This window comes from Equus przewalskii, chromosome 21 (genome assembly GCF_037783145.1).
Source record: "Equus przewalskii isolate Varuska chromosome 21, EquPr2, whole genome shotgun sequence".
Taxonomy (NCBI): domain Eukaryota; kingdom Metazoa; phylum Chordata; class Mammalia; order Perissodactyla; family Equidae; genus Equus; species Equus przewalskii.
This window is the reverse complement of record NC_091851.1, coordinates 277,234-290,400: the sequence shown is the minus strand read 5'-3', so window position 1 is coordinate 290,400 and position 13,167 is coordinate 277,234. Positions and strand designations below refer to the sequence as shown.

At 47.7% G+C, this 13,167-nt stretch overlaps 1 protein-coding gene across 4 annotated transcripts in view; it reads left to right on the top strand.

Moving 5' to 3' along the window:
* The window catches only part of ABHD12 (abhydrolase domain containing 12, lysophospholipase), an 84,881-nt gene that overhangs the window by 55,124 nt on the left and 16,590 nt on the right, over positions 1-13,167 (top strand). For all 4 annotated transcript variants that reach the window (XM_070588942.1, XM_070588940.1, XM_070588941.1 and 1 more), the window contains 2 exons: positions 4,731-4,855; positions 11,824-11,929. In XM_070588942.1, coding sequence (XP_070445043.1) covers positions 4,731-4,855; positions 11,824-11,929 — 231 coding nt within the window. The remainder of the gene's footprint in view (positions 1-4,730; positions 4,856-11,823; positions 11,930-13,167) is intronic.

Sequence of the window (13,167 nt, the reverse complement as noted above, 5' to 3'; positions counted from 1 at the left end):
GAAATTCTCTTCAATAATTTCATTAAGCACACTTTCTGCTCCATTTTCCTTTTCCATATTCTCAGGAATTCCTATGATCCTTATGTTCTTACTCCTCATTGAATCCATTATCTCTTGGAGATTTTCCTCATTTTTTTTCATTCTTAGTTCTCTTTCTTCCTCTGTCTGGCGCCATTCAGCCTGTCTGTCCTCGATTATGCTGATTTGCTCCTCTAGGTTGTCTACACGGGCATTCAGGGAATCCGTATTCTGTTTTATCTGGTCCATTGTGTTTTTCATCTCAAGTAATTCTGTTTGATTCTTCTTTATGATTTCAATCTCTTATGTGAAGTAACTCCAGAACTTGGCTTGTTTCTCTTTCTCTCTACCTCATTGAGTTTTTTGATTATAGCTGCTCTGAATTCATTATCACTTAGTTTACCTGATTCCAAGTCCTCGGGACTTAATTCTGTGTTTTTATTGTTTTCCTTCTGGTCTGGGGCTTTTATAAATTGCTGGAAGGTAGAGGAGCGGTTTTTTCGCATGGTGGTAGAATTCAGTTGCAGTTACAGTCTGTCGCCACTAGATGGGGGTCGAGAGCGGCGTGTTAGCTCTCCGCCTTGGGGCAAGATGGCTGCGCCCACTGGCTTTGTTAGGGGGGAGGAGCTGTTACTCACATGCGCCGGTCTGGGTTCAGATCAGTTCTGTTCTCTGGTCTCCCAAGGCCCTTGATTTATGGGATCCCTGCGGACGGAAGCTTTCCCCCCTGTCAGCGGGTCTCCACTGAATCAGCGGCAGGAGTCCTGGATGACCCCCCGGTCGCGCGGCCCCTCCCCCGCTCCCTCCCGACCCGTGCCGCAGCAATCGCAGACTCTAGGGGAGGGAGCGATGTTCTCTCCTACCGTTCCAGCGCCTCCGAGGGTGTAAGCAAGGTTTATGATCTCTGCCTTCTTGGTCTTGTAGGTCTCTAACAAGCTGGCATTATGTTTATTCTCTGAAATTCAGTTCTTCCAATCTTTTGTTGTATTTTGGAGGGGAGAGAATCCCAGGTCAGCTCACCCCGCCATTTTGCTCTGCCCCCTCTTGATGGACTTTTTTGACTCAGCAAAATTCCCAGGTTCATCCAGCTTGTCACATGATCAGTAGTTTATTCCTTTTTGTTGTGGAGCAGTGTTTCATGGTTTGTGTGGACCGCAGTTTATCCATTTACCTGTTGAAAGCCGTCTGGGTTATGTCTGTTACGAACACAGCTGCTATAGACAGTCGTGTACAAATTCCTGCATAAAAATAAGCCTTCATTTCTCTGGAGTAAATGCCCGAGTGCAGTTGCTGGGCTCTCAGTTCATCCATTGTGTTCATTTTTACAGTTCCCTTCTGTTTCATGACAGGTGATTCTGGCTATTTGTTTATGATGCTGATAATATGAGTAACCCTTAGAGAAAAGCACACTGAATCATGTACAGGCTATGCCAAAAATTGCTCCTTTGCACATGGATGTGTGAAGTGTGGAGAAAGGTGGACCTCTGTGATGATACCAGGCCGCATGCGGGCACTAGATGGAGGCGACGCTGTCCCTCAGCTGTGCGGGATGCGTTCAGTCTTGTCAGTGACCAAGCACAGTGAATGGCTCTAGCAAGGAGCAACTACGTCGATAGCAGTACTACCAGAAATAAGTGAAGATTGCAACTAAGGGAATTTCTGAGAATGTTAACTAAATTGTCACAAGAAGTGGGTAACAATTACTTAAGAAATGAAGAAAATTAAAAAGTTTTCCCTAGATGTTGTTTTCTTGCTTCTTCAAAAATTCTTTTAACTTTGGAAGAAACAGATAATTCCCATCTTATATAAACTATTTCAAAATATAAAGAAGGTGAAAAGCCACCGTTTATGGGAGAAGCCTCACTTTGACATAGCCCAGAAAAGAAAATACTGACTTTACTAATGACTAGGAATACTCTTGAGGTGAACTAATATATCAAAGCAAGAGTCTGCTGTGATCTGGCCATCTCGTTGGCTGCTTCCCCTCAGTAGTTATTTTGAGATTCATCCATGTGGTTGCGCGTATCGATAGTTGACTGCTTTTTATTGCTGTGCAGTGTTCCGTGCTGAGGACACACCGTGGTTTCTTTGCCCAGTCAGCCGTCTGGACGTTGTGGTTGTCTCGGTGTCTGGCTGTCATAGGCCAGGCTCCCATGAATACTGTCAAACAAGTCTTTGTGTGGACATCTGCTTTCCTTTCTCTCAGGGCGTGAACTTGCAGGCTGTCTGAACACCTTACAGTAGGGCAGAGGTTTATGTGGGCGCTGCAGGTGAGTGAGCTAGTTTTGGGGGGATACAGGAGTGGCCACGGTGGTTGAGACAGAGACCCACACACAAGCTTTGCGTCCAGCGTTTGGTGGTCCTGCCTCTGACTGCAGGCTATTTCCTTTTTGATGGGCTCTCTGTTTTCTCTCAGAATAAAGTCCCGAATCCTTGGCCTCTTCGGACCTCTCACATTACGCTCAACTTCCCACTTTTCAGGGACATTCACTGTGCCCAGACCCTGCTCTTTGCTCCAACAGAAGAAAAAGATCGTGATGGCAGCTGAGATATATTGTGGACCTGGTGCCAGGGACTCGTGTGCACGTTCTATCTACATTATTATGTGTAATCGTTCCCGGAGCCCCGCAAAGGAGGCACCATTTTTATGCTCACCATGCAGGAAGGAAACCAAGGCTCAGAGATGTTAAGTAACTTGCCCAAGATTGCACAGCTAGTAAGTGGTAGCTTGGATGTTGGTATCAGATCATCCAACTTCGGAGCCGTCACCTTTAACCACAGTATTATGCGCCTTTCCTCATTGAAAGGGCAGATTGTGCATGAAATTTAAGATGCCATTTTAAACTGTTTTCCCACATCATCTAGTTAACTCCTGTATTCCTAACTTAGTGTTTCCTCCCCGTGACCCCTTCCCTGGCAGCTCAGACTAAGTCAGATTACCCTGCACCAGATGCCTCTCTCAGAGCCCTTGTGTCTGCCTCACTGAGCTGAGAGCAGGGCACGGATGTAGATGCCCTCCTTTGCTGCCCTTACTGTCCACCGCCTGAAGAGTGCTGGGTGCTCAGTAATGACCCTGAGTAAACCGGGTGAATGAGTGGACGAATTCCATTATCAGATGTGCATATTTGTCATCAGCTTTATTGAGGTATTATTTACATTTCTTAAAATTTACCACAGTGTATGCAATTGTTTAACACAATCAAGATAGAAATATTTTCATCACTCCAAAAGTTCCCTGTGCCCCTTACAATCTCCTCCCTCTGTCCCCACCTCCCAGCAACCACTATTCTGTTTTTCTGTCCCTATAGTTTTGCCTTTTCTAGAATTTTAGATAAATGGAATCATACAGTATGTAGTCGTTTGAGACTGTCTTATTTAATTTAGCATAATGCATTTGCGATTCATCTGTATTGTTGCATGTGTCGGCAGTTCCAGGTATATTTTTAAAACCATCTTAAATATTTTCTTGGAAACAGTCCCTTGATATGAGGTTTAGACTTGATATGATAGGACAGCGGTTCCCAAGGGTGCTCCGGAAGGTCGTGGGAGTCCCCAAGATCCTTTCAGAGTGTCCATAAGGTCAAGACAGTTTTCATAATGACTCAAAGATGTGATTTGCTATGTCCACTCTCATTCTCTCGTGGAGCACTGTGTTTTCCAGGTGCTCCAGGATGGGTGGTACCCCAACAGACTGAATATAGAAACAGAAGGAGAGTCCATCTGTCTTCTGTTAAGCTTGCATGGCTTAAAGAAATTTATTAAAAAATGCTACTCTTCTCACTAAAAGTTTTTGTGTTGGAAAATACAGTCATTTTTTAAAATAGTGAATGTTAATTATATTAACATGTAATGGGTTTTTTATTATTAGATGCATTAATAGATATTTTTTAAATATCTTTGTTTTAACTTCTCAAATAACAAATAGTAATAAATATAAACCATATAAACAGACATTCTTTGGGGTCTTCAATTTTTTAGTTGTAGAGAGGCCTTTAGTCCAAGAAGTTTGAGAATCTCTGGGCTAGGGGCCTTTTTGAAAGGGAACCAGGAAGAGGATGAGGAAGTCTTGGAGCTGGTTAGGGATTATGAGAGGGTCTTGAGACCCTGGGATGGTGACCTGGCCTGAGGTGCCTGGAGAAGGGGCCTCCAGTGGGTGGTGCCATAAGGGACTCGAAAATGCAAGGACGCAGTGACAGCCACAGTCTTTGCTTTCAGCCCCCTGCTCCCTCCTAGAATCTTGTTGGGCAGGTTCTGTTGATGTACGTGCTTTCTACCAGGAGCTCGTCGCTCATGGGTAACCCACTCCTGTGGCTGGCTTGCAGGAGAGCAATCATGAGGCCCAGAGGCAGCCGCTCTCTTCTGAGATGAAGTTGCAGCTATGGTCTGACATCAGGTTGGGCGCTTTCTGAGGATCTGATACCTGTGCTGTGTTCTCATCCCAGGGCAAGCGTAGGAAATCAGCAAGACTGTTTTTTTGCCTTCCAGGAAAAAAATTTTACCCCTCCCCCACGAATAGAGTTCTAAGCTCAAATTAAAAGACTAAAATAATTATTTTAACAAAAGCATGTGGGAGGCCACACTTGTTATTGGCAATATTGTTGTGGGGAAAAAGCGTGTGTGGGTCTTGGTTAATGATGTTGATCACAACTGTTAATAAACTAGAGCACTCGTGTGCCACTGCCTGTGACCTGGTCATCTCTTTCCTCTTGCAGGCGAAAGGGCCTGTGGTTCCGACTGAGGAAGATACTGCTCTTTGTTTTGGGGTTGTACTTTGCCATTCCGTTTCTCATCAAACTGTGTCCTGGGATACAGGCCAAACTGATTTTCTTGAATTTCGGTAAGTGCTCTGTGTCCATTTTTCCTTTAATTTTATTGAGTTCATTTTCATAATGGTTTATATATTTCTATGTCCTCACCCAGATCAAGAAATAGAACATTTTGATTACCCAGGAAGTTTCCTCGTGCCCCTTCCCAGTTGAAGGCTGTTTGTCCTGAGGGTGCTTTTCCCCAGGGCTGGTGGGTGCACACAGGTGACTACTGCGTGGCTGGGGCTTGCTCTTCGGCTTAGGTGGGGAAAAATGGTACCACATGGACAGTCTTCCAAAGCTGTTGTATTGCAGATGCTTTGTCAGTTGTGCGGTCTAGGATGTAAACTGTCCTTAGAAAAGATGACCACTAAAAAAAATAATAATAGTTAGGCTCTTTTTCTTTAAAAAAGAAAAAATATCAGACTTCTTTTTCCTTAAAAAAAAAACCTGACATACTTGGGTTTCTGTGGAATTGTATGCTGGCGTTATAGGTGGTGTAGTCTCCTTAAGTTAACTTAGGACCTCGTGTGTTCCAAAGGTGGTTTTTCCTTCATGCTATTTGTTTACTTTTGTGCAAGTGGGAGGAGAAAGGAGCAGAAGTATCAGGTTTATGGAACAGAAGGTGTAGAGCTCCCAGGTATATGGTTACTGACAATAACCCTTTTAAGGAGCATCGTTTTACACCTGCAGGTGAGGCCAGGTGGGAAGGCACTGCTGTCTGCAGGTGTGAGGGGTTTGAGGCTAGAACATGGTGCTTGGCACACAGCAGGTGTTTCATAAGTGCTGGCCTTCAAATTGGGTGTGGACGGCATTTGAACCAGACGAGGCAGCTTTTGTGGACAGCGTTTAGACAGCTGAGGTGGCTGTGTGTGTGCTCTTGTGGATAGCGTTTGGATCAGACGAGGTGGCTATGTGTGTCTCTGGCAGTGCTGGTTGCAGAGAGTGGTTTGAACGTTGTGTGTTTGGGAGCTGGAGGCTTGGAAGCTGGGCTGATGCTGTGGAGGCCGCAGGGGAGCTGGTAGAGAGGAGTGAGGAGGAAGAGCCTGAAGACCTGGGAGAGGACAGTGGACAGGAGGTTGACATGGCCCATGTGTGGCTGTGGGCTGGAGCAAGCAAGGCGAGGGATAGGTGGTGCTGGGGGCGGACATGTCACAGGGCTCCAGACCCTTCATCTGTAGTGACCCAAGTGCTCCAGGCTCTGCAGCGCCTGGGCATACGAGTTTGGGGTGTTACGTCTATAATAGACTTACTCACAGAAGCTTGGAAGTCGCTGGCTAAAAGGGGATTTCTTAAGAGGAACAGTAGGAGGACGAGTAGAAATAGTAAGGTCGATATTTAATACTTCATAAATCGAAAATGTTTTTCATGTGGTGTCTTAAAATAGCTGTAAAATTCGTGTAGTCTACTCAGAGGCATTTGATTTTTCTAACAGAAACGTAGCTGAACTTCTAGGAATTTATCATCTAAGTTTTTGCCACTTGTGAGAAGCATAAACTTAAAAGGAACTAACAGTGTTCTAAAATCAAGGGAGTTTTGTTTTTCTAACTTTAATATCCCTTAACTGTCCCTTGTTGGTCCAGCACAGAAGAGAGTTTGGGTTACACGTAAACACGGAGCTACGTGGCTGCAGGTTTCAGGACGGCCGGCCTGCCTCAGTGGAGTCTGCCCGGCTTTCCCGAAAGGGAAAGGCTGTGCAGGCCTCTGGGGACTTGGGCAGAGGCCTTTGTGGCAGCGAGTGCATGTGGGCGCTGATCTTGGGATAGAGTCCCAGCAAATATTTGAACTGAGGTGATTTTCTTCAGATCACTTATTTGGACTGCTTCAGACACAGCCTGCACACTTTGTTCTGTTGGTTTCCTGATGAAGTGGCAGGACATTCCCCAGGAGCAGAACTTTGGACTCTCCTGGCCCAGCCCCCCGTAGCCCAAAAGAGGAGGGGTAGGCTTGGGCAGTGAGTCTGCTCCGAGCCCCCCAGGGAGATGCCTGTCCCTGATTCCTTCCTCCCATGTGTCTGCTGCACAGGAATGGGGTTGCCTACAGGGGAGTTTTCAAAGGAGGTTTTTAGTTGACTGTCTGTGCCGCCTCCCCTGCAGAGAGGTGGGGGTCCCCAGCACTGCCCTGTGGTGACTTGACAGTTTCACCTCCCGCTGCTGGAGGGCCTGTGTGCTGGGGTGGCACCTCCATTCTTATCTTTTCAACATGTGTATCATCAGCCTGTGAATTTCCATCTGGACATTAAAGGAAGTGTAATAATCTTTTGGGCCTCAAAACATGATTAAAGAATATATTCTTAAGTTCACAGCAAATCTGTCTGAAACTAAATTTATAAATCAGATAAATAAGCTTTAGAAGAAGCATAGCACCTATGATCTAACACATTATTCTACTTTAAATATATTTTCATAGTAAAAAATACATGGTCGTTCTAAAAACAAAGGAAAGATTAACTGAGAAGCCCTGACTGGCACTGAAGAAGAAAATGAAAATTGCTCTGAGAAAATTAACGTTGTCATTTATTTCCTGCTGGCCTCCTCTGAGTCTGTACATGTAAACGTAAATATATGTGCTTTTCAATACTCGCGTGCAACAGTCTGACTCCATCCCAGCGATGCTGGGTTAATACCCAGCATTTTATGGTCTTCAGTCTATATGGCTTCTCGGCAGTTCTTTTGCCCTCAGATCTAGAACCATCTCCTAGTAGAAATGAATATTTTGGTTCAGAGGCCTGCACAGAACTGCTTCTCTCTGCACGTTGCCTTGGGCCTTTTTTGGAAATAGGTTACATATATGAATTATGTATTTGTTTTTAAAGCAAAAGGCCAGCTAACGCGCGTCAGCCTTGTCCAGGACAACAATGCATAAGCCTCCTCTTTTTCCTTCCCCTTAGCAGTCCCTGTGAAGCCCTGAGAGCTTTCTTCTTATCTCTTTTCTTCTTTGGGAAGCCCCTCCAGCCCCTGGCGCTGAGTTGGAATTTGATAAAGCCCAGAGAGCCCTCCCAGCCCCCGTTGTTGGCACCCCGCCTCTTGCACGCTGTCAGGCCTGCTCCTCATTCAGTGACTGGGATGAGGTGTAACCCCAAACTTAAAGTCTCCAGGCATTCACAAATGTCCTTTACTGCTAAGTAGTTTCAGCCTCTCACCCTATCAGATGTTTTGCAGAACAGCTGAAAAAAGGAAGACAGAGGAGGTGGTTCTCCATTTATTCACGTATTGATTCAGTGATTGTTCTCTGAGCACTGTTTGTGCAGGATCCTTTCTAAATCATGCCCGTTGATGTTTGTGGTTGCTGATAAAGGATGACATTGCCAGGGAGTAGATAATGCAAAACAGGAAGGAGGAGAAGCCAGAGGCCTGGGTCCCAGCGGCTGTATGGGCCTTGCTGGCCTGTGGGCACAGGACCCTTTGCATTGGGTTCTCGGGCTGTATAACCTCTGTGAGGCGTAATGTGTAATAGATAGCGATGAGGAGCTGGGTCACTGATCTGGGCTCCCCACTCCTGACCCTGCCACCTGCCCAGTGGGCTGCCAGCAGGCCGTGTGCTTGGTCCCTGTTCCAACCCTGTAGATAAAGCAGAGGCCCAGAGGGTAGGCTCGAGCCAGCATTCCAGAGTCATGGGGCCAAGGGATGTGATCACACAGGAGGTCAGAGGGCCTGGTTCCCCACCTATTACCAGCCAGAAGGAATAAGATATGTTCTGGCCCAGGCAGATCCCACAGCCCTCCTCAGGCCAGCCTGGGTCTCCTGCATCCCTTAACCCAGTTGCTTTGCTTTGTGGCATTTCTGCTAACTTAGAACCAGTTGGTGGTTCCTCTGGCCCCCACAGTCTGGGGCAGTCTGACCACCAGGGCTGACCAAGGGCCTTCTACTAGCCGAAGGGACTGCTGTGGGAGGGGAGGCACCTGGGGGGCATCAGCTGTTCTTGGCACATTCATTGCCTCCTTTTTCATGGTTGTTTCTAAAACATAAATAAAAGTAAACTGGAAGACAAGCTTTGTGGAGTAAGGCTATCCTAGAGTAGAATCTGGCTTCTCATCTCCTAGATTTCTTGGGCTTGGAAGCTTTTGACAGTAGCTGCTAATCCTTGTAAAGCACTTCTCACGGGTAGGGAGTCCTCAGAGCTCTGGGGTAGTGTGTAAGTAGCTTGGCTGCCTTCTCTCCAGACACAGACCAGCGAGACCTGAAAGTAGAGCCAGCAGAAGCCAAGTGCCCTCAGGGCTTGATGACACCCACTTTCTGCTTGGCATGGGGACTGGGGGTGGGTAATTCCAGCCTCAGGAGCAGAATCGATTAAGTGGCTATGAGTGGGGAGTTGATAGTGGGCACTGGGTTTGGATACTCAGAGTTTGCTTGAGGAAGTCATTTCCCCTCACATTTGTCAGATGATGAACTGGCACATCAAGCTGCAGCCTTCAGCTTCCACAGAGGGGAACGAAGTCACAGAATGGAGATGGCAGGAGCGGGCACCTGCTTCTGAAACAGCGTGAGAAAGGGAGGCCTCTCCAGGCCTAGGCCTTCTCTCTGGTCAGGATCCTTCTCTGAGTCCTGTTGCCACAGTAGAATCAGAACCCATGAGCATGGCTGCATCTTCCCCAGGGGGCAGCCGTAATAAATACCACAACTTGGGTGGCTTAAAACAACAGAAATTTATTCTCTTACACTTGTCGAGGCTGGAAGTCTAAAATGAAGGTGTCGGCAGGGCCGCGGTCCCTCTGAGACTCTCGTAGATCCCCCTGCTCTCTTCCCAGCCTCTGGTGGTGGCCAGCAATCTCTGCTGTTCCTTGGCTTGTAGCTGCACCGCCCCAGTCTCTGCCTCCGTTGTCACATGGGTGCTTTCTTCCTGTGTCTTTACATTGTCTTCTGTCCTGGTCTCTCTGTCCCAATTTCCCTTTTGATAAGGACACCAGTTACATTGGATCAGGGTCCACTTAATGATCTCACTGAAGCTTGATTACCCTCTAAGGACCCTGTTTCCAAATAAGCTTACCTTCTGATGTGCTGGGGTTAAGACTTCAATGTGTCTTTTTGGGAGGACACCAGTCAACCCATAACAAGGGCCTTTAGGGCCAGTCGGAATCAGAGCCAGTGTACTTTGCTCACTTCTTATCCAATGAGTCAGTAGCGTGGCTGTGGACTCAGGTTGCCTGGGCACCAACCCCCAGCTCGATCACATATGAGCTGGTGGCTTCACAAGAGCTGTGAAAGGGCACTCGCACCAGCCTGTTTCTGGGTGGTGTGCCTATTAGAAGAGGCACTGAGGGGAGGCACGCACGACACTGCACCAGAGCAGTAGGAGCACCAGGAGATGCAGCAGGCGAGGATTCTGCCACTGAACCCCCGGTGCAACACCAGGAAATATGCCGCCTCCTTTGGTGCCATTTTTCTTTTGAGACAAAATAATAATAAAGTTTAAAAAATTTAACCTACTTCTTGGGGAAGAGAGGGAGTAAGAAGCTGGAGGTATAGATAGCAGCCCTGGAGGGAGAATTTGTCTCCCTGCATGGTCTGAAATGCTCAGGGAGTTTCTGGGGAAGGAGCATGTGTGTATCCCCATGTCCTCATGAGTCAGATATTTCATTTCTTTAGCAAATGCATACTGAGCTGCAGTGCCATTCGAAGAATGAGAGCTAGATGTGCAGGTATGTGGGGATAGACCATTCAGGTGGAGGGGACAGCAAGTACAAAGGCCCTGGGGTGGGAGATTGATGGGTGTAACTCAGGATGGGGCAGTAGTGGGAGATGAACACATTTGGCTTTTGTGCCACGTGGATATGTGAGGTTATTTAATGAAACTACTCTCTTCACCAAAGAAAACTGTCAAGAGATGTGTGACTTCCTTGTAGAAGGTGGGATCGGCTAGAAGTCAAGACCACACTGCTCTTTGTCTCTACCCCTTTTGGGAGTTGCTGTTTTATAAAGTGAGTAAATCCACCTCACAGTTTTGAATTTTTTTTTTTAAGTTTTTCAGTTTTCAACTAAATATATCTTGAAAAATTGTTTTTACCACAAGCAATAAAAGTACAATGATACATAAGGGAAAAATTAAGCATCCCCATATGCACACACATGCTTTGAACCCTTGTTAGTAGCCTAGTATGTCTTTCTATATTTCTTTCCAAGCCACACATGGGTGTTATTGATGTTGACGTTGTTTGCTCGTTTTTGCAATAACAATATGGGGTTGTGCAGCACAAATGGTGATCTTCCCGCTCCTTCCCTGTTCTTCTCACCTACCTCTAATCCACAGATATTCCCTCAGGTCAGTGGTCTCCATCATCTCTGTCCAATGGCCCCAGCAGTTTCCATAGTGTGGGTGCATCACAGAATCCTGCCCTGTGCAGATTACTTGTTAAGGTTAGGACTCCTGCTGCCCTGTTCCACTCGACGGTGTCAGCTCTGGACGGGTCCTCTGGGTCCATCTGCTTCCCTGCACCCACACCGTGTCTTCCACTGTCCTTTCTGCATGAAGGGACAGCCCCACAAACTTCGGAATCCCATTTAACTGCCTCACACCCACATTCATTGAGTCCTGGGGCCGCAGCTCCAGAACACACTGTTCGTCTGTCACCTTTCCCACTGTCTCTGGGACTGTTGCTGGATGCCACCCGGCTCCAGCCTTCAGTTGTAGCTCACTTGAACTGCTTCCGCAGGCCTTGTCAGCCTTGTCTCTAGGCTCTCTCGTGGCCAGGTGCTCCCTCAGACCTCTCAAGGATCTTTCCTTCCTTCGTTTGCATATTACATCTTGAACGACCTTCAGTGGGTCTGTCTCTACTCAGACCTGTCCCTTGCTGGAGGATCTGTAGATGCTCTTGCAGTCTTCCAGCTCAGGCTCACCCACACCCCTGCCTGAGGCTGGAAGGCCTGGCGCACCTGGTAGTATTGCATTGGAAAAGAGTGGCGCTTTTTAAGAGCTTCGCCTCTGCTGTGTGCATGTGCACGTGTGTGCGTGTGTGTCTGTCCACCCCCGCTAATCCTGGTTTCCATCTCTTTTTCCCCCACAGTGAGGGTTCCCTATTTCATTGACTTGAAAAAACCGCAGGATCAAGGTTTGAATCACACCTGTAATTACTACCTCCAGCCAGAGGAAGACGTGACCATTGGAGTCTGGTGAGTGTCCGGCCACATGGCTGCAGGGCCGAAGCGCCTGCCCTCTAGGCTCTCTGGGAGGCAGGGGGGCCCTATGTGGTGTGGCCAGTGTTGTTCTTGATGGCAGCCTCTGAAACTGTTGCCTGTTGCCTGTCCGCTCTGTTTCCAAAGCAGAGATCTCAGGTAAATCCAACCCTAATGGAGCGCTGACAGATGGCAGCACACTCCCGTCTGGGGTTTTCCAACAGCGCAGGCTTGGTGAACCAGATTGTTTTCTGTGGAGAGCCTTATCTCCAGGGGGCAGGGGGGAGCTGGAAACAGAGAGGCTGAGCACAGACTCGCCAGTGCAGGGTTGAGACATGCCTTTTCTTTCCAGAGAAGGGAATGTGTGGATGTTGGGAACAGCGTGGTTTCTCTTCACCTGCAGCACTTTGGGCCGTTGATAATGGTGATGTTCACTGTCTTCTTAGTATGTACCTTTTTAGCCATAAATTTAAATTAGACCTAAGCTCCGTGACTTCTCTCTGTCTCCTTGGAATATCTTTTAAGGTTTTTCCTTTGGACAAGCGGGTGTTTCCAGACAACTACAGTTGACCGCCCTTCCTGTGGCGTTTCTCCTTCATCTCAGATGAGCTGAGTCCCCCTGCCCTTTATCTAGCTGGGCCTCCTTCGTGCCATGAAGCCTCCCCGCCGTCTCAGATACCACTGTGTCTGAGTGGCTTCTCTGTGGACTCTGAGGAAGCTCAGGTGCTCCTGAGAGTGGCCTGGGCGTACCTGCAGGGAGAAGGGCAACTTTGGCTTTTAGGGGCTGATGCTGGCCCAGAGCCTTTCATCAGTTCTGGTTTGATTTAATCCAGCCTTCGCTGACAAGTGTGTGTGCGTGGGGCACTTGGCTTTTCCGTCTTCAGTCAGAAGGTTGATGCGGTTGCTCAGACCTGTTTGGTGGGAATTGGTTGGTCTTCCTGCTAATCAATAGAGGTCTGTGCTTTGAAGACATGGGGCTTAGCCAGGACTCCTTCCTCGGGTAGTGTGGTCATATTGTGGGGAGGGTGTTTGTGGTGCTAATCCTTAGGCTGAAAGCTCTCACTGCAGTCCCCCAAGAAAGTGGTACTTAGTGATGACAGTGGCGAGTCTGAAGGTAGTGACAGCCACACTGTGTGCTGGTGGGTGCCTGCTGTCTGCCCAAATCTGTGCTCTGTGCTGTGGTGAGAGTGGTGTGGGCCCTGGGCAACAGCAGGCACCGTCCACCAACTGTCTTC